Here is a 27,098-nt window from a genome sequence, read left to right as displayed (position 1 = left end):
GTAGCCACGCTGAATCCAAGGTTATATGCCAGGGTGGAATCGCTGGCACTGGTGAGGGTGAAACGACGCCAGCTGAAATTTATGGCCGACTACGTGCGCACATGCAAATCAGCATCCAATTTGGAAGCTTTCGACAGCAAGTATTTGAATATAATAAATTTTTATTCATATATTTGTTTTATGCTTTTGTATTTTTTCAAATTTTTTTAAACCATTTACAATATTTGCATCCTGTTTGTTGCTACTTTTATAGATTGTTGGATTTGTTCAATAAATTGCCAAGTTATTTAAGCGAAGAAATCGAATTGTACAGTTTGAAAGATTTTTGTGAAGTGCGTTTGAACAGTGTTTTAATTTTTTGAACATCATCATTATTAAACCGTGGAGCTTATTTTCATATTTAAATAATTTTGTAATTGTTTTAGATCCGTAGCGGTGTTTTCTTGAAAAGATTCATCCACTTGATTCATATATCCGGTTTGCATATTATAAATTGTTTGGTATGTATAGTTTTTATGTTTTTTTAAAGGTAACAACAAAGAGTAATACAATTTCAGATTTGTCGTTCTAAGGGATTTATTTGTGAAGTTTGTCAAGATAAGCAAGTAATATTTCCATTTCAAATTAGTTCTGTTTATCGGTGTGAAGATTGTGGATCATGTTTCCACTTCAAATGCGTTAAGCCACATTGTTGCCCACGATGTGTTCGCTTAAGGCGTAGACGTGAAGAAGCGGAAACGTCTTCAGTCAACTAGTTTTAATAAATTATCATTATTTTTTGACGTCAAACATTTCCCATATAAAATCCAACACTGTCACAATCTCATCGCTTTTCCTGAAGCTTATGAAGCGCAGCTTCGATTGACTGACTAATATGATTGAACTGAATTCTGGATTTCAAGAAGAAGTCTGTTAAAAGGCAAGGTCGTGTCAAAGAAAATTAATTATCATCAGTAATGATCACTAATTGGAAGTAAGTTATTGTTGTTACAATAGAAAACATCATGTAAAGAATGACAATTTATTTGTACGCTCATGATTTATCGATACGCATATTTGATTTGATATCATGATAATCATGATTGATGATGCATGATTTGCATTATCATTGACAGTTGTTACGTCGATTTTTAGTAGATAACTTTAGCAGAACTTGATTCACCGAATAACAAGCCGTTGTGCAATTTTCTCTGAACAATGACAAGAAAGAAAAGAAACATTTTATTCACGTACAGCCGCAGTTTTCTTCCCTTTGTCATCAAGTTAATCACAAGAAATCGATGAAAAAATCAATATTTTAAAAATGCTTAAATACTTTCGTCTCGTTAGAAGGTATAAAACATCAATTGATCAATCAGCATGTAATTTGAAAATGAAAAATGGATAAAACTAATTTCATAAGAACGCTACGAATAACGAACCTAACCTGTATGTCAATTCCACTTTATTATTATTATTAACTATGTAGTTATAATAACCGACCGCTATGTTGATAAATGTGGGCTGCCTTTGATTACCCATTCTCCAAATTCTTCTACAAGTATGTCAGTTTCTGTCGACTCGCTGGTGGAAAGTCCTGTAACAATTATATCGACAAAATTTTACAGAAGGTAACAAGAAATTTATACCTAAGTATTTCTGAAGAAAATGAAGGCACATTTTTGAATTTATTTCGTGGCATAGCTGCGGATCAATGCTGCCCCTAACTTTGAAAAATCCACCTAACCATGGATCCGCCAGATGCGTGAAATCTGCATGACTCTGATGAACTGAACCTCTGCAATATTTTCATAGTATAAAACAATAATATTTAAAATTTTACTGAAAAAATATTACTTTATGGTATACATCATTCGTCGATTTGGAAACTTAGAAATTACGTTTTGCATTCTTTCTACATTTTCTTTCCATTGAAATTTCTCATTGTTCACAAATAACAAAGGCTGTTGAACTTCATTTTCTGCTTCTTTGTCAACTGGAAACATCCAACCGTCTAGCACTATCCCAGCACTAGAATGTAAAATTGCAATCAACGTCCGAAATGTACAGTTGGATAGCTTGTTACTTAAAATCACTATCCAATGCAAGACTTCCAATAACGGAAGCGCCTCCAAAAGAATGACCAACTGCTGCAATTCGAGTTGGATCAATGTGGGATTTCAGATTTTTCAATTCAGTCAAATGTTCCAAAGTATCCTTTGCTATTAAGTAATTTTTTACTTTTATGCATTCTTCCACACGCTTTTTCAGCTATAATATACAATAAAATAGAAAAACAGCGTCCATAACGGTTATTTACCTGGTTATTTCGATACTCGAAAATATCAGCCTTAGGTTCATAAGTTTCGAAAAATAAATCTTTCTCTTTGTAAATTTCATTTTCATCTGATGATTCTGACAATTCATGATAATAAGTATATGAAGCTGAACCATCTCTAAAAAATGATATTGAAACGTGTTCAGTTCATGTTCACTTTGATTAAACTAACTGTACAAATTTTATACCTGTGTTCTATGGCAGCTACAATGTAACCATGACTAGCTAATTCAGTGCACACCGCACTGTATACTAAGCGATTTCCGCCAAGACCATGGGAAAATATTATCAGTGGATATTTCGCATCCGAACAAGTGCCATCAAGTGAACAACAAGGTTGCATCCACTTCGCCGGCACCATTGCATCACCTACAAAGCAACTTCCTTTCAATATTTTAAAATAAACCCACAACTGCTATCGTTTACCAATGGTATATTGAAAAATTTTTCGAAAGACTGATAATGGGAAATATTTATAAAAATAACCATATCCATCTATATATTTAGATCGAGCAACCCAAGGAGTATATTCGGTTGTCGAATTCTAAAATTACATTTCGAAGTACAAAATATATACCATATTATGTTTACTTGATAGTTTACAAAATTTTTTAAAGTTAAACATCAAAAGTCATTTTATTACCGACTTTTCATCAATTTGACTTGGATAAAATAATCGAAAAAAACATCCTTGCTCAGTGTGTTCCGTGATCACATCTAGCGCCCCTACAATATATGGACCACTTGGCGCCGGTAAAGTCTTGTTCACACTGTTTCCCATAGCTTATAAACAAATTCAAAACGTATTTGCAAATTCTTCAGTCATAGCGGCAGTTGCTAAGAAATATAGAATTCATTGAAACTTAAGATCGTCATTCTTATGCTTTTGGAAAAAATGTACTTCACCACTTGAGATATATCACTTTATTTAAGATAATGCAGTTCAGAGATCCTTCGTTTAAGATTAGTAAAACGTGTCTTACATAAGAGAATTTCCTCGATCAGTGTGAAGGTAAAGGAAGATAAAAGTTGAATCATTAAAGATTATATAACTAATAAGCATTTTATATAATGAAAACGTTTATAAGGAACATTACTATAAATAGATCAATTTTTGAAACAAACTGCTTCACTCTTTCGCAATTTTCTTAATATCAAAGTTTCGAAACCTATTTCTTACTGTAATATTAATTTTCAAGTTCAAATTAACTACAGCTTCAGTAGCGAATCTGTTGCTTTATCTATGTGTTGAGAATGTGCATCTGTTATGATATTTAATATCTTTATTTGTAAATTTGTCAAATATTAATTGAAGAATTCCTTCAGTTGAACTTTACATGTTTGTTTTTTATGGGAGAACATTGCTTTAATTTCTTAAATTCATTTATTTCAATTTTAGTTTAAAAAATTTTTTACTGATCTAAGCATCTTTTTCATTAAAGTAGGATTAATTTGTTATGCCAATTCTTTGAAGATGTAAGAACGACAGTAAAGAACAAGTCACTTTAACATATTTTTCAAATTGTACTGCAAAATTTACGATTAATGTTAGCTTTTGAACGTGAATAAACAATGCTTAAAATTTTAAATATAATTGTAAAATATATTTTTATTAATAAAAATTGATTTCGTATTTGTATTACCAATTTAAGGAAAAAACGTTTTAAAGCAAAAAATACGTCATTGTACAAAAAACAGTTTGTGCTTTACTATTATTAATAATTATTTTACAAACTGATAAACATTTGGATGTATATTGGAAGAGAAGCATAAATTTTGGGAATACTGTATAGACTGCTGCAATGCTTTCTGATTCATAGGTACAAAATTTATATCTGTAAAATTGTTCGGATGGAAGTGATGCATGGATGATACTTTGCTTTTCGCTTCCTTTAATAACCTGCTATCTCCGGTTACTGATGTTCTGCTAAACAGTGATATGTCTTCAAAGAAAGCTGGTCTCCAGGCTTCAAATATTGTTAATTTAAGTAAGAGAAATTTTTTTTTTGATGATTACTCACTCGTCATCACAAGGCCCGTAGATTGATTTCTTGATTGAAATTCTTCAGTTGAATTAATCGGCTTAATATTGCGCATTTTTTTCCTGTGCTTTGCTCGTCTATTTTTGAACCATACCTATAAAAAATTACATAATTTGATACTTGTAACTTTAATCGTTTATTGCTTATTTATAACCAAAATCAATTTATAATGTTTTCGAGAATGGAAAATTAGAATTATTATTTATGATACTGCTCGAAAATGTAGATAAAAAACAGAAAACAAGTTGTTAGAATGTCAGGAGCTTATTCAGTCATAATCTTTTTGGTTAGGATTAGCTACCGACGCAAACATCATGTTCACCTGCGTGTATTATTTGCATTTCGATTTGATAACATGGTCGACCCATAACTTACCGGAATAGTATGCGGAGAAAGATTTCAATTAGCTTTCACCAAACAAGCCAATAAAAAGTAAGATTAGTCCACTTGTAGGGGACCGTCTTGTTTAAGCAGAGTAATTGGCGCGTCGTCAATCGGATGATCCGTTGTTGGACATTGTATGTCCATCAGTTGATCAAACAAAGATCAGAAGTCGTCCGGCGGACAAATTAGCAATTAAATACATTTAAAGCCGTTGGTTTAATCGATCACTTTTTTCGGTCACGCTTTTTACATTGCTACTGCACAGATGCTTTTATTTTATCACTGCCAACCCGCCGACAGTGAACAAATAACTATTCCTTATTGAATTTCCTCCTTATTCATAATTTTATAACGTGGAATGTGTTTTTGTTTTTTCTGTTAATTTTGAAGAAAAAGATATTTTTTTTAAATTTTATGCATGAAACTTTACCTAATGCTTAGTTCATTTTTTCTCAAAATTTTTTTATTCACTTTCGTTCTTTTTAACAATTATTTAGGGAAAAGCTTTTTCAAAAGTTGAATTTCCTCACCTGAATTCGTGTGTCGCTGAGATTTGTAAATTTTTTAATATTTTCTCGGAATGATGCGCTTGGGTAGGCGGAAATTTTGAACATTCGTTCAAGCACTTCTAACTGTTGAACAGTGAATACAGTACGACTTCGTTTTATTTTGGAATTTTTTTGCAAATTTTCTGTAACACAAAAATAGTTATAATGATAATTATACAGGTAAATAGCAAAAAGTAAAATAATGCATAATAAATTAATAAATAACCTGTTTCTATTATTGTACCAAACCATGGCAAAGCATTAACTTCTTTATCTGGTAATTTCCATATTGAAAAAGGTACAGCATTTTGTAAAAGGTTGCTATTGATGTCAGTTGGCATCACTGTCAAACTGCAAAACTAAACCAATCATGCACTTATCATGTCCTAGACAAGAAAATATCTGTTGCCAGATAAGCAAACATCAGATGAACAATCCGTTTTTTGTATTAGACCAATTGAATTCTGTGCAGTCACTCCATTGGTCATATGCTACATTGGAAGCTTGGAATGCCGGAATGGAAATTGCTTAAGCAGTTGTAATAATTAAACATTTAATGGCAAATCTAAGAAAATTTACTAAAGAAGAACATTTATAATAAATTTAATTGTTTTTAATGTTGCCGGTTTTTTTCTATGCTGCTATTCCTCTTTAGAAGGCCAATTTAAAAGAATTCTTTCATGTTAATGGTATTCTTTCACTTTCGTTTCTTATAGTTACGTTGTACAGCAGTTACGTGGATCCAAATGTGTGAATAACTTTAAACAACTTCTCCATAAACTCGCATACAGCATCAAAATGATAATAGCACATGATATCAGGAATACAGTATTACGCTTTCTATATTTTATAGATGTTGATCACAACTGTTGCAGCATGTGATGCTCAGAATTCCTTCTTGTTTTTATTCGTACCTTCATTTCTTGATTTCAATAATTTACTTCTTCCATAACATGATTTATTAACCGCAAATTCTCAAACTAGTGGCAAAGAAGCAAGAGCTTGCATTAGCGTTGGTGTTGGAAAATTACCATGTTAGACTTTAACAAGTAAGTTAAACCAGAAATTGGAAGATGTTTTATAACGTTAAAATTTGAATGTTTTTTTGTTAATATTAGAATTAGTTGTTTTATTTTTATTATTGAATGATAATATTTAAATTTTAATACCATTTTATATCATCAGTATTCATATGAATAATTTTATCTAATATCAATATTAATAATTAATAATTTATTGTATTTAATCAAAGATTACTAAAAAGAACTATTTATTGTGAAATAAAATGGATATAAATGAAGTTTCTGTTTTTTAATTCAAATGTTTTTGCGCCTGCGCATAATTAATGCGGTTCAAATTGTATTTAACTGGATAGGTTTAATGCACCTCGGTTATTGTTGTCATCAAGTTTTTAAACTTTTATCTGTGTTTACAGCTTTAACATTTTAATTTAGTTTAAAGCACTTTAAATGGCAATGACCGTTTACCTCATACATTTAATTTTCAATTATTCAACAAGTATTGCCGCCTACGATGTTTGACGAAAACAATCGTTTGACTTTAGTGAAGAATCGAAAGCCCACCAATACTGTAGCACTTATTTGTTACTGTATTGCTTGGTTTATTTTGGTAAATATAATTTTTTTTTATTTTAACTGATGAAAAATAAATTTTTGATTACAGATTTTCATTGCAATTTGGTTTTTTGTCAATGGTGATATTACGTATTTAACAAGAGGAGTGGACGATATGGGTAATCGTTGTGAAGTTGACGAGCCGTGAGTTGACTGATTTTTTATTTTGATTAATTATGGTGGAACATTTAAATCGAACGAAATTAACTGGACATGAATAATTATTAATGAATATCTTGTTTTCAGCTATCTGTTTCCTATGAACTTTTTGGATCCATCGAAATCGCTTTGGATTTGTGTGGCCCAGTGTCCGAATGAGACGATAAGAACTCGCTCGGAGCTTTACCAGTTAGGCAAAGAGAAAAACGTAAAGTTGTGTAATTATTCGGTTCCACTCGAAGATTATATGAATGAGGAATTGTACCCGAAAGGCACGAAGGGCCCATGTCCTGTCATGCCAGTTTATTCCAGGTAAATGCAATTAATTCGATGTTGTTTAGTTATTTTATTTCTCATAATGTGAACTTCTTGTATACATGATTGCAAAAAATGTTTTAGCATTCCAATTTTGGGTCGATGCGTATTAGATCCAACTTCATTATCTTCCTTTGAGTTTAACACGAGCAAATATTATTTCATACTACATAATTTAGAAGATAAATTTAAAACTTCCTGTGGTGATTTGACGATGTCATTATCATCTATTGTTCTTGTTCTGCTGTGTACGAAATGTAAGTAGTGAAATGAAGTATTTTTAATCTATGCATTTTAATTATGAGAAACATAAGAACTTCTTGTTTAACTACTAGATTGTTGTATTTCATTTTTAGTTTAGAAATTAAAAAGAATTGTACGTCTAAATTCAATTTTAATTCAATAATTAACTTTTCAGTGATGTATATAATCTTCATCTGGATTATTCCATTTATAACTGCAGTGGTGATTCGAATTCTTCTTGTCCTTTTGGTAATTTCATCTGGAGGTGAAATTTCATGTTATTTTACAATTCTAATTGAATGAGAAATGACATTTTTTTTCTTTTCAGTTGGCTCGATCACTTGTTGGATATTGTATTGGAATCAGGGTGATGAATTAAGTGAATTTCAAAAGCAAACTGTGGAGATTTTGAACTCTTTGAAAAGTTACTTCTTCTTTCAAGGTGAAAACTATCTCACTGCAATTTTGCTCACCATTTTGACGGTATTGATGTGAAATTTAAATTTTTCCAAAAGACTTGAATTTAAAATTGTCATTTACATTTAGATTGTTCTTTTACTTATTACTCCATGGATATGGAAGCATTTGTACTTTGTCACTGAAGTATTTCGAAATTCTCGTTCTGCCATTTGTTGGATGCCTTGCATGATTCTTCTCCCTATTTTAACTGCCTTTACAATTTTGGCAGTTGCTTTGTTCATTTCAATCAGTGCTCTTTTTGGGTTAACTATGGGTAAATGATTTGACCAGTGCGAAAAATTTTCAAGTTTTTAAATATCAACGTACATTTATTTATAGCTTATGGTGAAATGAAAGTTCCACGGCTTCTAAATTTATTTATGCACAAAATAAATATAATAGGCATTGATATTCCTACGGGTGTATTGGTTTTATACCATATACTCATGTTAATTTGGACTTGGGAGTTTCTGATCGATTTTCAACAGCTGAGCATTTCAATTGCTGTTGCTGAATGGTTTTTTAAAAGGTATTTTTTTTTATTTACACTTTTAAAACATAATTTATGTATTTAATTTATTGTTTTTCATTTAATTATTTTCAGCAAGCAATCCAATCGAATGACTCGAGTTTGCCATGCAGTAGGTTTAACGCTACGCTATCATCTAGGCACTGTGATTTTGGGATCGTTCGTCATCAGTTTGATGAGGGTGTTTCGTGCAGTTCTCAGTATTTTAGAAGCAAAGTATAAAAAAAATTCTATAACGTTTAAACATTATTTATATATACATATGCATGAATTGATTTAATTTTTTAACTAGAATGCTAGCTTTGAGAAAAAAACGAGCCACTGGTGCATCTGGTTGTTTAAAATGCATTCAAAGTATACTTCGATTCTGCAATTCAGCAGCTTACACTGTAACAGGTGAGCAAAATTAAATTTCCATTATTTTTATTTTTCATAAATTACTTATACTATAGCCGTTAATGGAACTGCATTTTGTGAGTCTTCTAGTCGAGTAAGTTGGTGTTATTGTTGATTGAAAAAATTTTTTTCAATATGAATTTGTCATTTTTAAATTATTACTCAACATAGGCATCGGCACTCATTGGAGGCCATTTGGTGAAGTTTACGCTTGTACGTACACTTTGCAGTTTATTTTTATTTATCGGGAAACTTGTGGTCTCTACATTGTCAGCTATAATGCTTTCCTCACTTTTGAAAGTAACTAGCAAACTACATACATTACGATATATTACATATATATATATATATATATATGAATTTTATTTTTGTTTATACCGTATTGCTACTATTGTAGAAAATTTGATTTTTCAGAATAACCTTGAAATCAACCGCTCAATCGTGCCGATTATAGTTGTATTTTTGTTGGCTTATATTTATGGAAGAATGTTTTTCAGCATTTATGATGTACATGAAATTTATAAACTTCTAAGCTTATATAGTGACTTGATGAATTTTTCAGAGTGTGGTGAATAGTATGGCAATTATTTACTGCATCGTTCAAACTGAATGTCGTGAAGATAGAAGATCCTATTTTACAGAAGATCAAATTGAATTTTTTGAAGTGCTTTTTCATTTTCTTCAATTCAGATTTTTTACATTTATTTTAATTAATTATTCTTTTAGAAAATGAAAGATGATCCAGTACCATCTCAAATTCCACATCACGATGAAGAAGCAAACGAAAATTTGTAACAATTCTTCTTTATTTATTTCACATCTATTTTCTTTTAAATGCATGTTAAGAATATGTTGAATGTAAAATTATATGATAAAAAGCACTAAAACTATATAAACTTTAATATAAATTAAACTTTAAAACTTTATCACTGGGTGAGAAACTAATCCAAATATACTGTATTTTTGAAAAAATACAAATCTCTAAAACTGCAACAACATGAAAGCTGTAAATGAACAGATGATAGATAGATAGATAATAACAGCATAAATAATGTTTGTTTCTATTTTTTCATAACGGGTTGTTTTGCGTCTTCGGCAATTCTGGCACGTTTGGTTCCAAATATTTCGGATCAAGATGAGGATTCCTAAAATGAATAATATTATTCAACAGTTCGCATCAACAACAACAGTGAAATGAACAATGAGATCACCTGTCTTGTCCTTTCATATTAACATTTGAGCGTAACGTTGAAATCTACAATTGTATTATCAAAAATTTCTAGGTTTAAACTTGAAAACTGTGTTTTTCATCCATTTAAATAAGCATAAAATAAAATCAATTTACTGGAGCATCGAGTACAGGCGTGTAGGGCAAATTTGAAATTCCTGTATTGTGCATTGTGTTGAGAGAGCGACCTGATGCGACGTTCATAAAATTCCGATTAAGCAGACGAATCATATCCTCCTTTGCTTGTAGCTGACCTTGATAATCTGTTACCGATTCTTGCAGTTTCTTAATCTCTTCCTCCTTTTCTTCCAGCTAAAAATTTAAAACAAACACTTTCATTGTATAAAAAAAATAAAATTATGTATTTTATTCATCCAATTTTATTATTTTTTACTTTTTTCTGAAGCATTTCATTTATCTCTCTCATTTTCACTTGGTCAGCTTTTATGTCGCCTATTAAACTTTTTGTCGTTTGTAATTCCCTCTCTTGCTGACGTACAATGTTGGCGGTTGCCGTTGCCTGAATAAACAAAATATTGATTAAACAAATATGTATATATAAGTGTATTAATGAAATCAAGTACTTTTTTTTTGAAAAATGCACTGCCATCTTTCATTTTGCGTATAATTTCTACGCCTTTCTTCGTCTGTTCACATTGATCATCATATTGTTGTCTAAGAGCATCAAGTGCCGTTCGTTGCTGTTCTAGCGTCTCTTCTAAATTCATCTACAAAACAACTCTACATAGTTAAAAGAATAATTTTTTGCAAAAAATACATTTCTGTTCAACAATTCTTTAAAGTTGTTATCCCAGCGCTCCAACTCTGCTTCCTTTTCCGACACATCTTCTTCAACTATTCGCAAATGAGTCTCAAGCTGATTGCGCATTTTTTCCAATTCAACAACCTGCATATGCAAATATGCGTAATGCTTGAAAAATAAGTAAAAAATAAACCACTGTTCACTTCACGACCACTATTTTGCAAGCTGATTTTCAATCGCTGCAATTCTTGAGTATTCTGTTCCTCACGCTGCCGCGCTTCTTTCAATTTTATTTCTACTAATCGTAAATTTTTTCGAAGTTCCTTAAAATTTTGTTACAAAAAAAATTTCATCTTCATCAATCATCAAAGTATAAAAAAACCTCATTTGTGGAAGAAACATCTTGCAATTTTTCTTGTAAACATCTTCTTTCTTCTTGTTGATTACGACGAAGTTCATCCTTTTCAATTTGAAATTTTTCCTCAAGTTCCACAATTTCTTTACCATGAATAGCAACAATTTCATCATTTCGCAATTTTTGCTTATTCAATTGTGCTTCCAATTCAAACAGATGCTCATTCATGCGACATTTCTCTTTCTGAAACAATTATTCAAAATAATATCTTTATTTTTTACAATTAATTAATCTTAGAAACAAATCCAATTTAGTTCACCTTCAAGGAAGATACTAAACTGCAAAGATGCTTTTGCAACAAATTTTGATTGGCCACTTCAAATATCAAAGCTATATGAACAAGATGTTTGAATTGATTCGATTCGGCAATTTCAATCATCGCTTGAAATTCACTCTTTCTCGTTCCATTCCAGTGAGGAAAATCCGAAGATGTGCAATAAAAATTCAAAACATATCTTTAAAAAAATCGATCAAAGATGACGCCCAGCATTCTGAATTAAAAATTTACTTACTTCGGTTCTGGCTTACTGTCTTCAAATAGCGCACATTCTAACAATTCAATTAACTTATTCGGAAAAGCATCAAAACTGATCAGCAAATTCTGTTGTTCTTTGATACTGAAATCAAATACAGTCAGAAATGAATAGTAGAAATCTCCGAAATAAATCATACTGTTGAAAATCATCTTCGAAAATTGAGCTAGTGTAAAGAAACAATGGATCATCGTCTCTACTCAGTTCTATGCACAAGCCCTGAACAGTAGAAAAAACTACTTATTTAAAATCATTCCCAATTAAAATAATAAATAATAAATTGATAAAAATTCATGTTATTTAACAAGTAAATTACCTTCGGTGAATTTTCTGATATTGGTTCAAAAGGAACCATTTTAATCATAAAATGTATCGACGCCTTCCTATAAGAAATAAAGAATACGACAAACGGAAACTTAACAATTTCAAGTAAAATATTATTCAAGTAAATTGTCCATTTCACAAAAAAACCAGAAGAAATTACATCTTTTGGCGCGATCGAACAATATAGGTTGGCAATTTCTTCGAATACAGCTCTACACATGACACTAAAAGTATTATATTTAGCTAATCAATAAAATTAATAAAATCATAAATCACCTTCATCCATTATAAAAAACCAAGGATTATTTCAAATGCTGAACACATATAATTTCTAGTTGAGCAATAAATGCCGCCTTAACCGTAATACATTGGATAATCATGTTATGTCACGGTTCTTCATCAACTTATTCGTATATTAAAAATTAAATTAAAATGTCATCATATAAAAATATTAATATAAATTTTTTTTTAATTTTTAAATGATTTTTCTTTATCTCAAAAATTTCCTTTGCAATTACAGTAAACATATGAAAAAAATTTTTGAATTATAAATACAAATACAATCGTTTGAAAAGTATTGGTTAAATTATAATTTTCTATTAGCAACGTTTAATAGGTTGATATTTATTCTATTATACAATTTGCTTATGTTATAGTTAGTCAATCATGCTATTCATTACAATACAGTATACTAACACGTCTTATTAATTTCTACCCGACAGGTTGCAGTTTTTGCAATTTAACTTAGTTTCTCATGATTTAAGCCTTGCAAACTGCTTTGAAGTGCCTATTTTTTACACAATTGAAATGCGGTTTATTTGATGAGTTTCACATGGCCATGTTTCATTGGTTTACTGGCTTGTGCACTTTTATTATTCTTCGAACTGTGACGGCAAAGGTCGATTTATTTGTTAGCAATGAAGAAGTGCAGCGAATTTTAGGTAATCTGATTATGAAAAAAAATATTACTAAAAAGAGATTACAGAAATGAGTAAAAATGTAAAATTGGAAAGGGTTTTTGTATTGCCTACATAAAAGCGTTATCATTGATAATGATTCATTTATACATGAATTTTGCTTTATCTTATAAAAATTTTTTACTTTTAATTTTAATCTTATGTTTTAAGTTTTTATTTTTTCGTTAAATGTGATTTAATTTTATATTTAGGTTTAAATACAACATTGGCATATGTAGAAGATGGATTATTGAATGATTATGCACTGAAATTTCAAGTTCCAGTGCCAGGCAACATTAGCAAATTGATATTTCACTGGAAAACCAGCTCTAAAGAAAATGTATTATTTTCTTCATTTTTAATTTAATTTCGAGCTATTTGTAAATTTAGATTTATTATTCAATATCGGCAAGATTGGAAAAGCCAAATATTATAGAAAAGCCGGAATTCAGTATTTCACCACAAGGAATTGTGCCATTCCGTTCAGAAAGTAAGTTTCCATTTATGCTCAAAGATCATAATAGAAGCTGTTTAATGGGATATGATTTTTTAAATGTTGTAATTTTCTAAGAAAAATTGGAAAATTTTAGCTTTCTCCGTGAAACTGAAATGCACTGGTCAAAGCACTGGCGAAGTTGGTGTTGACATTCAATTAAATTACACTTGGCCATCGCAGCACAATTTTACAAGCTTGTTGATACGTCGAAGAAAGATATGCATTCGGTCAAACACTGCATCTGATGCTTTTGATGACAGTGAGTAGTTTATTTTTGTGACAATCTTAATATGCATGGTTTTTTGAATGCGTTTTATGAAATTATGTAATCAGTTTTAATGATTTAACCAATTTTCTGATAGCATTTTAGTTTTGTGCAGCATTTATAATACTCACTAGGTGACTTATCTGTCATTTGATGATAGAGTTTGTTTCAGTATTTGATCGTTTATATATCTCAGTGTGGTATTGAACAGCTTAATGTTTTGAGGAATAAATGGACGAGCGACGAATGTGTTTTACATAGCGCTTGGTGGCTTGTTTGCCATTATTTTAATAATCGCCTTCTCGTTGGTAATTTACTTTATGCGGGTGCGCAAACCAAATTGTGGCTACGAAATGCAAAGTAGCCGGTTATTGTCACGCGTCCCTGCCGAATCCAGAATGCAGCAGCTGAATTCTTCCGGTGCTCACTGTGCTCATGCAGCAGACGAACGCACACTATGCCGAGGTGCCTATTCTACACCGTTTCTTCGTTCAGCTAGCCCATGTAGCCGGATGGATATCAACAAACAACAGCAGCAACAACAGTCTCCATTATTGACAAATTCAGTTACCGACGTTTGGGGAAACACATATGCTCCGGATCCAGGAGCTGGGAAAATATTATACTGGCGTTCTCGTGAATTGGACATTGTTTTCGTGTTGGACGCTATTAGCGTAGACTATAATCGAATTGAAATTGACAAATTTCAACTTAAAGGCAACTTTGGAGAAGTTTACAGCGGTTTATTAACGAAAACTGACGCAATTGGCGTTGAAGTGTTAATTAAAACTGTTAAAAGTGATTTTTTACTTTTTATACTTTTTCAGAGTGAAAAAATGACATTATTTTCCCCCCAATAGATACTGCTTCGGAATCTCAAGTGGCTCGGTTTTTGTGTGAATCTTTGATGTTTCATGGTTTACCTGCGCATCCGAACGTGTCCTTCGTCATAGCAGCCAGTTGTTCGCCTGCGTCGTTGCCTATGCTATGCTACGCCCATCGTGGATTTGGAAATTTGAAAAAATTTCTGCACCGATGCAGTGGTGTTGAAGCGGGCTCTTTTCATTCATTATCTACACAAGATTTGGTGCTTATGGCATTGCATATTTGTCGAGGTTTGATCCATTTGCAACGCAATGGAATCGTTCATCGTGACATCGCTACTCGAAATTGCATGTAAGATTTTTGTTTGTTTTTTTTATGTACTTTTATGATTAATTTTATAATTTTTATTCATAGAATTGGTGAAGATTTTGTTGTTCAAATTTGTGACACCGGCCTTTCTCGAGATCTCTTCCCGCAAGATTACCACTGCCTTGGTGACAATGAGAACAGACCTGTTAAATGGTTAGCAGTGGAGTCGATTGAAAAACATGAATTTAGTTCCGCCTCGGATGTTGTAAGTTAGAAATGCTTATTTAAATCATTTTATTGTGAAATTTCTCATTATTTAGTGGGCATTTGGAGTGACCATGTGGGAGTTGGTTTCATTGGCACAACAGCCTTATCATGAAGTAGATCCTTTTGAAATGACCACTTACTTGATGGATGATCATCGTTTGTATCAGCCTTACAATTGTCCTGACGACCTGTTAGTGTTTTTACGTTGATATTTTATAATACACCAAATACGAGCTATTTTTCTACCATATTATACTATAATACAAAATTTTTTAGGTATGGGTTGATGTTTTGCTGTTGGAATTTGCATCCTGAAGCGAGACCATCATTTTTGCAGTTACTTGCCGCACTGGAAGACTTCTACGGGCGATTAACGCAATACATATGAAAACTATTTTATATACTGTTTTATTGAAACTTTTTATCTGCAGTTACCTCCTCCTCCTTTTTTATTAACATCATTTTTTCAGTTGTATATGTTTCTTTTTAAATTTTTACAAATATGATGAGTTCCAATATCTTCCGCCGAACGAAGAGAAGGAAGAGATGTACGATTGATGTAAGGTTGTTACAAATATTTTTTTCACAACAAATCCTTTGATGTGCTATAATATAAACATCAATTTGTGAATTGCCATTTTATAATAAATGTGTTAACCATCTACAGGTTGTCCCAGATATACCATAGTCACCTCAGAATGACCATAAACGCAAGAGATACATGGATACAGACGTATAGGTGGTAAGTCGGAAAATGCGATGCCTAAAAATTCGTCGTCACGTTCAAAATAGAGAATGTGCGCATCGCAGTCCAGAATAACACGAAGCTTTTCGCCTGGTCGATAATGGGGTGGATTGTTGCCCTGTGGATAAGCATTTACCGCAAAGCCATTATGTAGCAGAGTGTTGTCAACCAAATTCCAACCCCATCCTTGTTCATCACTGCCGAGCAAAGGTATGTAGCCGGCACAGTGCAACGCGGCGTGTTTGCTCGCAACGCCAAGCACAGCAACTGTACCAAGCGGACGATTCCACCATACTAGCCAAGCGTGTCTTCCAGTGATGAAGCCTCGTCGACCACGTACACCATCCGTGCTCTGAGCTACAGGAGATCTATGGAAAGTGAAATCACCTCGAGTAAGGTAACCATTTCGAGAACAATCTTTTGGATTCCAAGTGAACAACCACGCTCTGAATTAATTTAAAAAAAAAATTAATTATCGAATTTTCAACGGTATCATCGAAATTCATTCTCATATTCATGCATCGAATTACAAAAACAGCACTTCTTATTTTGCTTGAAAAATAATCTACCACCATAATCATGTTTGATCAATCAATCATAATTATTTTTACCAAAATAATCAACATAACCAGATCTAAATTTAATCAATACTAAATGATAAAAATACGAAAATTAGTCAATCATAACTAAGAAATTATGAAAGTTAAACATTCAAATATTACTATCAAAAATAAAGTATAATAATGTAATTTAAGTAAGCACAAACATTTACAAACTAAACAATAACAAATGCTAGAAATTGAATTTTGAATAATATACATATCTTGTGCACAGAAACAGTAAACTCGAAACAAAGACAACCATTTATGCACAAATAAAAAACTGCTTACGACAGATGTACCTCAACTTCATTTTATAAGAGGCCGACTTGTCAAACAGAGTTTCATCGAATAACGATGTCTGAGGTACAAAACTATAACAGAGTTGTCGCCAAACTTCACTATTTTCCGGAACTAGCACAGCATACCAGTTACGGCAAACAACCATACAGTGTAAAACATCTTTTGGTTTAAGATGCCGAAAGATTTTACCCACCAAATTAGCAGGTAAGCATTCTAAAGTCATTCCATTCAGCACACAATCTATGGAAAACTTTCAGTACACTGCAGCTGACTGTAATGTAATTCTGCACGAAACAATCATCAGCGTGCAATACTATCAATGAATTGATTTAGTATAAATTTATTTTTAATATTTGATTTAGTGTAAAATGAAAAATTAAAATTAACCTGTAATTTGACAGGCTTATTTAAAAAACACTTCTTTATGTAATACGTATTTTATACTTAACAGCGTATAAATTATGAATAGAGAATTAAAATCAATAGAAAAGTACATATGATAAGTATGTATAATTGGTAGTTGAAAAACTAATTATTATAATAATTTAATAAAAATTAAATTAAATATTAAACTAAAATTATAATATATAAAAATACATTTTTTTATTATCAGTTTTCATGGAATAAATTTTATAATCATACTGTAATCTTGGCTTTCTGATTAGTATATATGTATATAAATAATCTCAATTAAAGTAAAGAAATATGAGTTAAAGTATCATTTTTAATTAATTTATAATTTTTAATAAGTGAAATGTTGTCATTAAATTTTCAATATTATTATTGAACCTTTGTAAATTTACTTGTGTGATTAACATCAATATTACGGTAGTAAGGAAGTATAGTCCATCGAATTTCCCTTGTCCTATGCAGGTACTGTAAATTATGTATATATTTATATGTTTTTATTTATTTATTTAAAATAGTTTTAAGTGTTTAAAAATTTTTTCAATTTAAAATTAATTCTCCAACTGCAATCAAAGTTCACTAGTTATAATTTTTTAGCTGAATGAATGTGGTAGGTATTCGTGAAACTACTTGTTGAAAGTTGTTAGACTGTTAATTTATAAATTACTTCTAGTTTTTTACAATTTTTATGTTTAAAGTTTTATCTTTAATATTTGTTTTATAAAATTACATGCATGTTATTTTGTTTTTTCTCCGCTTTAATATTCAAAACAGTCACGTAACATTAATTATTTTTATTATTTAATTATTTATAAATTTAAATTTCATTTTATATAGCTTTTTTCCTGTAAATAATTTTATTTCCGGTACAATGCACTCGGTAATTCCATACATTTGTACCTTAGTACTTACTTTGCAAATAATATTGCTTCCCTTGCGTTTGCCCTTAGTCATTGTGGTGAACTATTCGCACGCGTGTGAGATTTTGCTAATATTTTCAATTTGTTACTTTTTTCGACATTAATGGTTTATAATTTTGTAATTATTTTTAGTTGTTTGATGCATTTTAAGTTTACTATGATTTGTGTAAGGTTTTCATTGTTTGATGTCGTTTTTTCAAGTAGAAGTGTTAGAGTGTAGTTTGCCCATGCTGAAATGTTTAGAATTGTTTTATTATCTGTGATTTTTTGAATTTTTGCTTATCTTTCTTAATTTTTGTGTTTCTTGAATAGATTAAAAAAACCATGGGAGATTATAACAGTGACAGTGAGCCTGAGCGTGAATATAGTGAAGAAAGACGGACAAGTCGTGTAAAGGAAGAATCTTCCAATCGTTCTCGGCGTCGTTCTCGTTCGGCTAGCCGGAGTCGTAGTCGTAGCCGTTCACGTGGCAAGCGTCGTGGTCGCAGCAGCTCGCGCTCGGCTTCGCGCAGTAGAAGCCGTTCTGGCGAGCGTAACAGCAGTTCTCGCGTTCATATTGGGGATATTGATGATACGATTACAAAAGCAGATTTAGAAGACGCTTTTAGCAAATTTGGGAAAATATCCGAAATTTGGCTTGCAACGTATGCACCATTTTACGCTTTTATTGTGTACAAGACTCGTGAAGATGCAGAGGAAGCGGTTCATCGATTGAATGGCAGTTACATTCGAAACTGTAAAGTTCGAGTTAGTTTGGCCCTACCACGTCGTCGTTATGGTCCAAGGTCTGACTGGCGTCCACCACCGCGTGGCTATAGTATGCGTCGTAATTATGATTATGGTAGTGGTTATTATGATTCATACGATCGTCGAGATTACTATGATCGTCGATACGAGCCTCGCAGCAGTTACAGACGAACTCGTTCTCCATACTATGACCGTTATGATCGCTACAGCCGCAGCCCATGATTTTGGTCAACTACAATTTTGGTTTCAATCGTTTTCTAAAAGTAATTACCTGTCATATTTAAATTATTGTTTTATATAGTTTTGATTATCGGGAACCCAGAACCATCAATAACCATCTATTATTAAAAGCTGCGAGTGAAGCTTTGTATTTTTCTTGAAATTTTACAGCCGTATATTAATTTATAATCTGATTACGCCAGCTATGCTGTGACCATTATAAGGCCGTCGTTTATGATGCTTATGTGAAACATAAAATGTATTCATATTTTCAGCCTGGCTAACTGACACTGGGGTTGCATGGCTGGAAATTGGCCTGCTTGGTTTATGGTAATTATGTCTTCTCGGGTTGGCCTGCTGCGCTCTGTTTTGGAGATGTTTGCTTTGTGTGTGTGTGTGTGTGTGTGTGTGTGTGTGTGTCTGTGTGTGTATGCGTGCAGTGTTGTTCTTCCACCTTTGGTTTTTTAATGTTACAGATTGTACAAAGTAATGGAAGGTTGTGACAGACAGCAAATAGTGGTTGAGTGGCATTATTCGTAAGTATTTTCGTTTCAGTCGATTCCAAACGGTTAAAACGTTTCCTTTCGGCTCCAGGCAAGGGTGTAAAATTTTTTGTCGGTTTTAATACAGTTGAAAGAGGTGCTTTTCTTAAACTGAATTGGAAATATTTTAATACAGCTATACATTATATTCAATTTTCTCAGTGATGCCAGTAGGTTATAGTAGGAAAATATGTTTTCAAGTGAAACAGCATTGAAATGCAACTTGAAAATGGGCCCTACAAATAATGCTCCGAACAAGAAGCATTGAATTACAACGTGCAAGAATTTTATTATTCCAACCTTTTATTGTCTGTTAGGAAACGGCGATATATTTATTTCTCTTGCCTAGGTATTTCCAGTATTAACATTTTACAACGGACAACACTAGCAAACACTCTACAGATACTGTAGGTTAGCAATTAAGTGTCTTCAACAAATGGCAGCAGACGGGGTCAGCAGCAGCTGGTCTGCAGCAGATCTTTTATAATTTTCAAGGTTATTTTGAAATCGGGGAAATAGTTTTTAATATAAATTGTTCTTTTCTTTCTCAAAATGAAAAAAAACTTTGATCTTTTTTTATTAGTAACAGCAGTTTTTTCATTATTTTTACTTTTACCAGAATTTATACCGTTTGAGTACGACAAACGATTAATATTTTTTAATTAAAAAGAAGAAAATGAAACTGATATGTATTTATTTTTCCTTAATCTTGCAGGGTTGTGTTTCAGCAAAGTTTACCAGTGGAATGAATGATGATGATGTGTGTTTTTGATGTGTTTGTTTGACTGTTGCGTATAAAATTAGCCTGACATATTATAGTCATCTGTGACCTGGTTCGACGTTGCAATTTGGTGTTATTGGACGGACCAGCTTATTGTATTATCATTTTGTTTCATCGGTAATTTTTCTTGTTTTCACTGACAGAACACGTATCAAATGAGCAAGCGTTATTATTATTATTATTATTATATAGCTTGTTTTTGTGTTTTATTTAAAAACATAAAACGGCATTTAAGTTGAAAAAAGATTTACAGAAATGCCTAGCTTTTGTTTACAGTGGGCATTTTATTGCTTGTTGCATAAATCGATACAAGCATATATAATATAGATAATACCGATAACAACGGAGTAAAGTGATTTCTCTTATCATTTATTCCGGTCATGATTAGATATATAGGTATAAAAGTTAATCCAATCGATCTGATTGATCGTGTATCGGAAGTATTTAGCTTGAACATGGTGGAAAAATATTGATCTATGTGAAACATTGACAAAGGAAAATGGAAAAAATAACAGTAAAAAAGACAAAATTCACATTTAGTCAAAATTTGATTTCAGAAATTCAAAAATATGTTCATATGCGATCATCAGAACTGCACCACCCGGGCCAAGGCGCATAATTTTCGGTAGCAGACCTCTGTACAAAGCAAGTAAACCTTCTTCGCGGTAAATAACAGCAATAGATTGGAGACAACTACGATACTTTGCTCTGGTTTGTATGCTCGCTTGAATACGACTTTTTGCCACGTCGAACGGCGTATTGCCAATGCAAGCTAAGCAGCCGGCGGTAAAGCTCAGACCGATACGAATTGGCAGATTGTGTTTCAGTTCTGAATCCGATGAAGCAACGTACGATTTTGTACTGTGGTAAAAGCCGAAATAAATCATATTCCAGATTCCGTTGCGCCACATCGTCGCCGACAGACCTCGATTAATGCCGTTGGTGCCGAGACCGCCTTGTTTGATCAGTTGCCTTGCCATGGCAAAGGTGTTCTGTTCAAGCACCGACGCTTGTCGGTCTACTTGGAGGCGAACTTTCACGGCTTCGAAAGGATTCACAACCATCGCTTCGGTTACACCGCAAAGCAAACCTGCCAATGAATAGCCGCAGGCTGGATTTATGCTCTTCGATTCAGCAAAAACGGATCTGTATTGTTCGAACGTGAAAAATTTCACTGCTCGTTTTGGAGTCTCGGCCATAATTGGAGGAACGATTCCTTTATAAAATGCCAGACCGCCTTCTTGGCGATAAATTCTCAAAAAGCAGTCCACTAAACTTTTGTAGCGGGTTTGGTCAGCCACGCTGCTTTGCACTTGGAAACGGGTCTTCACTAAATCAAGCGGTTGCATCAAGCATACTTCTAAAAAGCCTGCACTACCACCAGCAGCAATTTGAAATACTCCGTCCTTTATTTTTCCCATTCTCAAAACAATTTGTTGAAGATGACAAAGAACTATAAAAGTACGTTTACATAAAAAACTTACAGTAAAACATAACTTGATAATCATATTACTATTTTAACTGTTGTACCGTAAAGTAGCAAAAGGAAATTTTAAATACTTGAAATTAATTGCATATTAAAAAATGTTCATTATAATTAAAGTTTACGGAAAATGAATTACGGCACAAGTTACCATTATAGATTTTTTTTAGATATTTCAGGAATACATTTTTTTAATATTTTATTTCTTTATCTGATTATTTTTTTATTGTATACATCCATTTTGATTTCATATCATTTTTTTCTTACATACTGTATTGCATAAATATAAATGTATTTCGTTTTGAACATCGGCTTACAGTATCCAAAAACGTTTAAGAAATATTCAGAACACATTCAATTGTACTTGTGAAATGGTATTAAGATTTTGAATTATTTTGACAATTATTTCATTTATAATTTATTCATCTCAAATATTCAATGAAGTGAAAGTGTCAACTAAAGTAAGTTATTATCATTCAATTTAAAAGAATTTCACTTATGTAAGACTTTAAGGTAAATCAGTTTTTCTTTCTTGTTTTATTATTAATCATTTTAGCGAGTACTTGTATTTTTCATTCAATTTTGTTTGGAATGTAAAATTGTCTATTTATTCTTAATTTCTTAAGCTTCACTGCTCTTATATAGTTTACTCGACCGATAAGTTCAGATCAGTCGGTTACTTTTACTAGTTATACGTCTGCAAACTTTTATTTATCAAATTTACAGCAGAAATCATCGCTGCATTGAAAAGTTTCGTTGAACATTCTGTTTAACGAGAACCGAATTTATTTCTAAAATCTTAAGACTCAAAAACTAATGTGCTTTATCATAAGGAATTTGCTTAATTTTAACGTACAATTTTATTTACTCTTCAGCACTGTATCGTTTTCAAATGTATTTTCCTAGAAGTTTTATTATTTTACATTTATATTAGGCATATTTCTTTATATAAAATAAACGCCAATAAAATGTTACAAATTGTTTACATATTAAAAAATTTTGTTGCCTTTTTTTATAGGAAAATTGACAGAAGTTATATTTTCACAATTTGTAATTTAACAAGTAAAACAAACAGTTTAGTAGTTTCATAGTAAACTGAAAGCCAGTAATAAATGTTTAACCAGAAGGCTATATAAGCTAGACTATAGAGTATAATAATAAAATTACGAAAGCAAATTGATTTTCAGGTTTTCACGTTGTATTTTGGTTTTTGCGGTAACTGCATTGAATTGCATTCAGTGAATTGCATTCACTTATATGGCTTTCTTTTTAGTGGAATTTCAGAATTATACTGCTCCGTGCAATTGCATTTTGATAATAAAACAAAGAATTAAAAAATAAGTTTTATTATTTCTTACAAGCCAGTATTTTTTGAAAAATAATCGTTGAACAGTAGAAATATTCAACAGATAGTTTTTAAATCCAAAAAACTGAAACAAGCGATAGTCCTTTCGTTATTTCTCTACGTCCTTGTAAACGGAATCTGCTTGTTTTCGCGAACTGGAGTTCTCAAAGTTGCAATATATACCGTGGGTATGGTCCACTTTTCCGGATGAAAAATAACGTAAATTATCTGTGCTGTCTGGAAGATCATTGCTATAATCAATAGAAGAGTACCAAAAGCGCAAGTAAAAAATGAATATCCATATCTGGTCGTCACACATTTATCTAGGCTATATGCAGATGGAATTTCTGGCATCATGAAATAATAAAACGCCACGGCTCCGGAAGTGAACAAAGTCGCTAACAAAGATAAAATGAAATGCAACGCTATTAAACCCAAATTATACGGAGATACAGGAGTTGCCAACTTCAAACTAGCAAGGACGAATCCGATCATCAACAACAGTGCAGTCGTATAACTAATATTATCATAGGCAGGCGCATGAGCATTCATAGGGCGATCATCAATTAGCAAGAACTCGAAAGCAGGATAATTCACCATCCTCGGCAGTGCCACATCTCCTGGAGGCTGGTGAAACCAATATGCATAAAATAAACCCCTGTCTCGAATTTTATCAACAGAATCGGAATGTATTAACACTTCCCATGAAGGTGTCAATGCAGCGACGAAAATCAATATCAACCCAAGAAAAGAACAATGCTTGCTGCAACTCGTAAAACGAATTCTGTGCTTGGAATTCATTGAAAACCTAAATAAAATAACAGGTTAGGACTTTTAGGAAATCTACCGCTAATAATACCAACACCACAACAACAACAACAACAAGCGATCAATATAATAATAACACTATTGTAACATGCAAGTTCACATAAGTATACTGTGCCCTTTGTTTACAGAATCTATGAATTTGTTATTCTATTATTATTTTCATTTCTATAAATGAAAAATGATATATTTATTTATTTATTGAAATTGTAAATTTTAAATAATAATTTTATATGATTTAATAATTGTATTTATTATTCCCACTTTATTTAGATATTTGTAATCTAGCAGGGCATTGTTTTAATGACCTTTGAAATTAGTAAGCGTCCTAATTTTTAAAACAATTTTAAATATGAATAAATTTCAATAAACTAGTGAGCTTTTATAAAAGTAATATTATAAATTAGATTTCATAACTGAATAATAATTCATAATTGTATGAATAGTATAAAAGTTTGGTATACTTCTACTTGTAACCGTATTTTTCTTTGATTTTCACCATTTTATAATTTTCACCATTTTATAATAAATTATTTTGTATAAAAAACAGCAAAAGGTGAACTTGATTTTTAATGTGTGTTACTGTAGCCTTATTTTATGTTCATACATCGATTGCTTCCTTTAAGGTTTTCATAGTTTATTATATATGCATAAATATATAAATATATAGATATTATAAATTTATTGCTTTTTTGACTTTTATTTGTTTCAACCATTATATTCTATACATTGCACAATGTATGGTAACACTTTGGCATTGTTCATTATTAGTTGTTGCTTGAGTTGGTTAGGTTAGGCACGTTACGGTGCGTTAGGCTTGGTCGTCGTCAGTAGATTACAATATTTTGTAAATTGAATGATTTCTATATTTTGTAAAGTAGTAGAGGCAATAATTGATGAATGATAAAATATTTTTGCGGTGAGAATTGCGCTACTTGTTTCATTCAGCTGAGCATGAATTCTATGAAATTGTTTCACTGATTAATTATCGTCTGCACATGTTGAGTTTATTTCATTTCACAATCAGTTAATTGTTTATTTTTTTATTTTCAATGTAATTTTATACTTTTTAATTGAGTCACATATAAACAGAATTTTGTGTTGAAGTGTTTTTTGCATGAAATTGAAAGTTTAATTTATGTGAATGAAACGATGCGTTGTTTTTCATATATTATTTACCGACATCGAATTGACTTGATTCATTTCACAGTTGAAAAATGCTTAGTTCTGTTTTGTGTTCAGTTTATTATTAAAAGAAGTTGCACAATAATTGATTTGATTGTAACATGAATTTCAAAAAATATTATACAAAATTATCATTTCTCGTGTTCAACAAATGTAAGATGGTAATTTTTTCTTTGATAACATTTTCACATGTTGGTATATTTGTGTCAACGTTCTGGTTATTTCGTGTAATTTTCTTATTATGCTGAAACGAATGTTTACTGTAATTGTTCAGTGAATTTTAATTGGATTTTTGTTTCTAAAAGACGGGTGATGGCGCAAGTGAAACCACGTGAAGATGATCTGATCCGCTATGGGAAAAAGTTGGATAAAGTGGTGAATGGAGAAAAATCCGAACAATCTGCAATGGATATTTTAAAAATTTTAAGAGCGACGCCGATGACAGTGGAACTTTTGCAAAAGACACGCATTGGTATGACCGTGAATGAACTGCGGAAAAAGACAACTGACCGCAGTTTGCAGGTAGAGGCGAAAAATTTGATTCGACATTGGAAAAAGTTGATCGAATGCAAAAGTGCGTCGTCCAAAAGCAGCGGTTCTTCTTCTTCTTCTTCTGCTGCTGCAGCGAATTCGGTAAATTTGACGAGAAATGATTCTGTGGCTAGTAACATGTCCGAAGGTGGACGGTCGAATGACAGTGATGGCGTGGCTTCGACCCCGATTCGACCACGCCCATTTCAGAAGAATACCACATTTCCACCACAGATGACTGATGTGCGTGAAAAATGCAGACAGATGTTGTTGAAATCTTTGGAACCAGATTTGAATTCACCAGAAATAAGTGTGTTAACTAGAGAACGTTTGGCTGCCGAAATTGAACAGGAAATATACAGTTTGTTCAACAACACAGGTGATCGTTACTGCGCCTGTGTTCGCAGCAGGGTGTTCAATTTGCGCGATAAGAAAAATCCCGATCTGAAGCGCAGTGTATTGTCCGGTGAGATTACTGCAATCCGATTGGCCACAATGACATCCGAAGAAATGGCTAGCGAAGCTTTGAAAGCAGCTAGAAGAAAATTTACCAAAGAAGCAATTGAAGAGCATCAAGTAGCGCAGGAAGTTGGAACTCCAACGGATATGTTCAAATGTGGAAAATGTCACAAAAAGAATTGCACTTATACACAAGCACAGACTCGTAGTGCAGATGAACCGATGACAACTTTTGTATACTGCCGTGAGTGTGGCAATCGTTGGAAATTTTGCTAAAATGGAACTAAAAACACCCATACACACACACACACATATATATATACATATATTATGTGTGTGTATGTATTACTCTATAATCAGCAAAAATGTTTATTTTTCGAAAATATATAGAAAAACTGTTTATCACTGATGCTTATTTATTGAACTGATTTACTGAATGAATACCAAGATCGGTGATCGTGAAGTTGTGTCATCTAAGAATGTAAAAAAAATTGCTGCAGTTTTTGTTTACAGTCAAATGAGAATTTGTATGCTTTTTTGGAAGTCATCAGTGTGGATGTATTTCCATCAGTGTTTTTGTATTAAAGAACGACAATATG

General features: G+C 32.0%; 11 protein-coding genes across 11 annotated transcripts; 4 read left to right on the top strand and 7 right to left on the bottom strand.

The window, feature by feature from the left end:
* Positions 1-634: 634 nt before the first annotated feature.
* Positions 635-3,098, bottom strand: Tsp_03685 (platelet-activating factor acetylhydrolase). The gene is given in 11 exon segments (XM_003374441.1): positions 635-751; positions 1,143-1,190; positions 1,518-1,576; positions 1,629-1,777; positions 1,837-2,064; positions 2,101-2,108; positions 2,128-2,250; positions 2,300-2,435; positions 2,506-2,686; positions 2,804-2,861; positions 2,961-3,098. The coding sequence occupies 11 exon segments, from the start codon at positions 3,096-3,098 to the stop codon at positions 635-637; spliced, it is 1,245 nt and encodes a 414-aa protein (XP_003374489.1).
* A 767-nt stretch (positions 3,099-3,865) lies between these two features.
* Tsp_03684 (hypothetical protein) lies at positions 3,866-4,887 on the bottom strand. Its single transcript, XM_003374440.1, has 4 exons — positions 4,807-4,887; positions 4,339-4,453; positions 4,061-4,284; positions 3,866-3,892 (listed from the first exon to the last, which is right to left on the bottom strand). The coding sequence occupies exons 1-4, from the start codon at positions 4,885-4,887 to the stop codon at positions 3,866-3,868; spliced, it is 447 nt and encodes a 148-aa protein (XP_003374488.1).
* Positions 4,888-5,061: 174 nt separating this feature from the next.
* Tsp_03683 (diencephalon/mesencephalon homeobox protein 1-B) lies at positions 5,062-5,632 on the bottom strand. The gene is made up of 3 exons (XM_003374439.1): positions 5,518-5,632; positions 5,274-5,434; positions 5,062-5,118 (listed from the first exon to the last, which is right to left on the bottom strand). Exons 1-3 carry the CDS (start codon positions 5,630-5,632, stop codon positions 5,062-5,064), a joined length of 333 nt encoding a protein of 110 aa, XP_003374487.1.
* Positions 5,633-6,671: 1,039 nt separating this feature from the next.
* Tsp_03682 (conserved hypothetical protein) lies at positions 6,672-9,821 on the top strand. Its single transcript, XM_003374438.1, has 15 exons — positions 6,672-6,681; positions 6,811-6,920; positions 6,975-7,069; positions 7,172-7,396; positions 7,818-7,891; positions 7,971-8,125; positions 8,189-8,375; positions 8,441-8,630; positions 8,706-8,846; positions 8,923-9,026; positions 9,083-9,120; positions 9,198-9,326; positions 9,441-9,482; positions 9,589-9,690; positions 9,753-9,821. Exons 1-15 carry the CDS (start codon positions 6,672-6,674, stop codon positions 9,819-9,821), a joined length of 1,671 nt encoding a protein of 556 aa, XP_003374486.1.
* Positions 9,822-10,095: 274 nt separating this feature from the next.
* Tsp_03681 (hypothetical protein) lies at positions 10,096-12,509 on the bottom strand. Its single transcript, XM_003374437.1, has 11 exons — positions 12,282-12,509; positions 12,105-12,184; positions 11,945-12,049; positions 11,692-11,887; positions 11,400-11,615; positions 11,033-11,161; positions 10,839-10,982; positions 10,688-10,774; positions 10,372-10,566; positions 10,238-10,281; positions 10,096-10,171 (listed from the first exon to the last, which is right to left on the bottom strand). The coding sequence occupies exons 1-11, from the start codon at positions 12,507-12,509 to the stop codon at positions 10,096-10,098; spliced, it is 1,500 nt and encodes a 499-aa protein (XP_003374485.1).
* A 612-nt stretch (positions 12,510-13,121) lies between these two features.
* On the top strand, positions 13,122-15,795 carry Tsp_03680 (putative tyrosine-protein kinase RYK). Its single transcript, XM_003374436.1, has 9 exons — positions 13,122-13,230; positions 13,530-13,585; positions 13,636-13,735; positions 13,836-14,000; positions 14,232-14,804; positions 14,867-15,182; positions 15,246-15,405; positions 15,461-15,597; positions 15,684-15,795. Exons 1-9 carry the CDS (start codon positions 13,122-13,124, stop codon positions 15,793-15,795), a joined length of 1,728 nt encoding a protein of 575 aa, XP_003374484.1.
* Positions 15,796-16,060: 265 nt separating this feature from the next.
* On the bottom strand, positions 16,061-18,416 carry Tsp_03679 (F-box/SPRY domain-containing protein 1). The gene is made up of 4 exons (XM_003374435.1): positions 18,375-18,416; positions 17,858-17,930; positions 17,054-17,267; positions 16,061-16,598 (listed from the first exon to the last, which is right to left on the bottom strand). The coding sequence occupies exons 1-4, from the start codon at positions 18,414-18,416 to the stop codon at positions 16,061-16,063; spliced, it is 867 nt and encodes a 288-aa protein (XP_003374483.1).
* Positions 18,417-18,706: 290 nt separating this feature from the next.
* On the top strand, positions 18,707-19,351 carry Tsp_03678 (putative RNA recognition motif protein). Its single transcript, XM_003374434.1, has one exon. It carries the CDS (start codon positions 18,707-18,709, stop codon positions 19,349-19,351), a length of 645 nt encoding a protein of 214 aa, XP_003374482.1.
* Positions 19,352-21,207: 1,856 nt separating this feature from the next.
* On the bottom strand, positions 21,208-22,165 carry Tsp_03677 (coatomer subunit beta). The gene is made up of 2 exons (XM_003374433.1): positions 22,156-22,165; positions 21,208-22,124 (listed from the first exon to the last, which is right to left on the bottom strand). Exons 1-2 carry the CDS (start codon positions 22,163-22,165, stop codon positions 21,208-21,210), a joined length of 927 nt encoding a protein of 308 aa, XP_003374481.1.
* A 1,451-nt stretch (positions 22,166-23,616) lies between these two features.
* Positions 23,617-24,300, bottom strand: Tsp_03676 (hypothetical protein). The gene has a single exon (XM_003374432.1). It carries the CDS (start codon positions 24,298-24,300, stop codon positions 23,617-23,619), a length of 684 nt encoding a protein of 227 aa, XP_003374480.1.
* Positions 24,301-25,610: 1,310 nt separating this feature from the next.
* On the top strand, positions 25,611-26,775 carry Tsp_03675 (transcription elongation factor S-II). The gene is made up of 2 exons (XM_003374431.1): positions 25,611-25,662; positions 25,784-26,775. The coding sequence occupies exons 1-2, from the start codon at positions 25,611-25,613 to the stop codon at positions 26,773-26,775; spliced, it is 1,044 nt and encodes a 347-aa protein (XP_003374479.1).
* The last annotated feature ends 323 nt before the right edge of the window (positions 26,776-27,098 follow it).

Source organism: Trichinella spiralis (genome assembly GCF_000181795.1).
Source record: "Trichinella spiralis strain ISS 195 chromosome Unknown Scfld5, whole genome shotgun sequence".
NCBI classification, from domain to species: Eukaryota; Metazoa; Nematoda; class Enoplea; order Trichinellida; family Trichinellidae; genus Trichinella; species Trichinella spiralis.
Note: the sequence above shows the minus strand (reverse complement) of the source record. Positions and strands in the feature narration are given on the sequence as shown.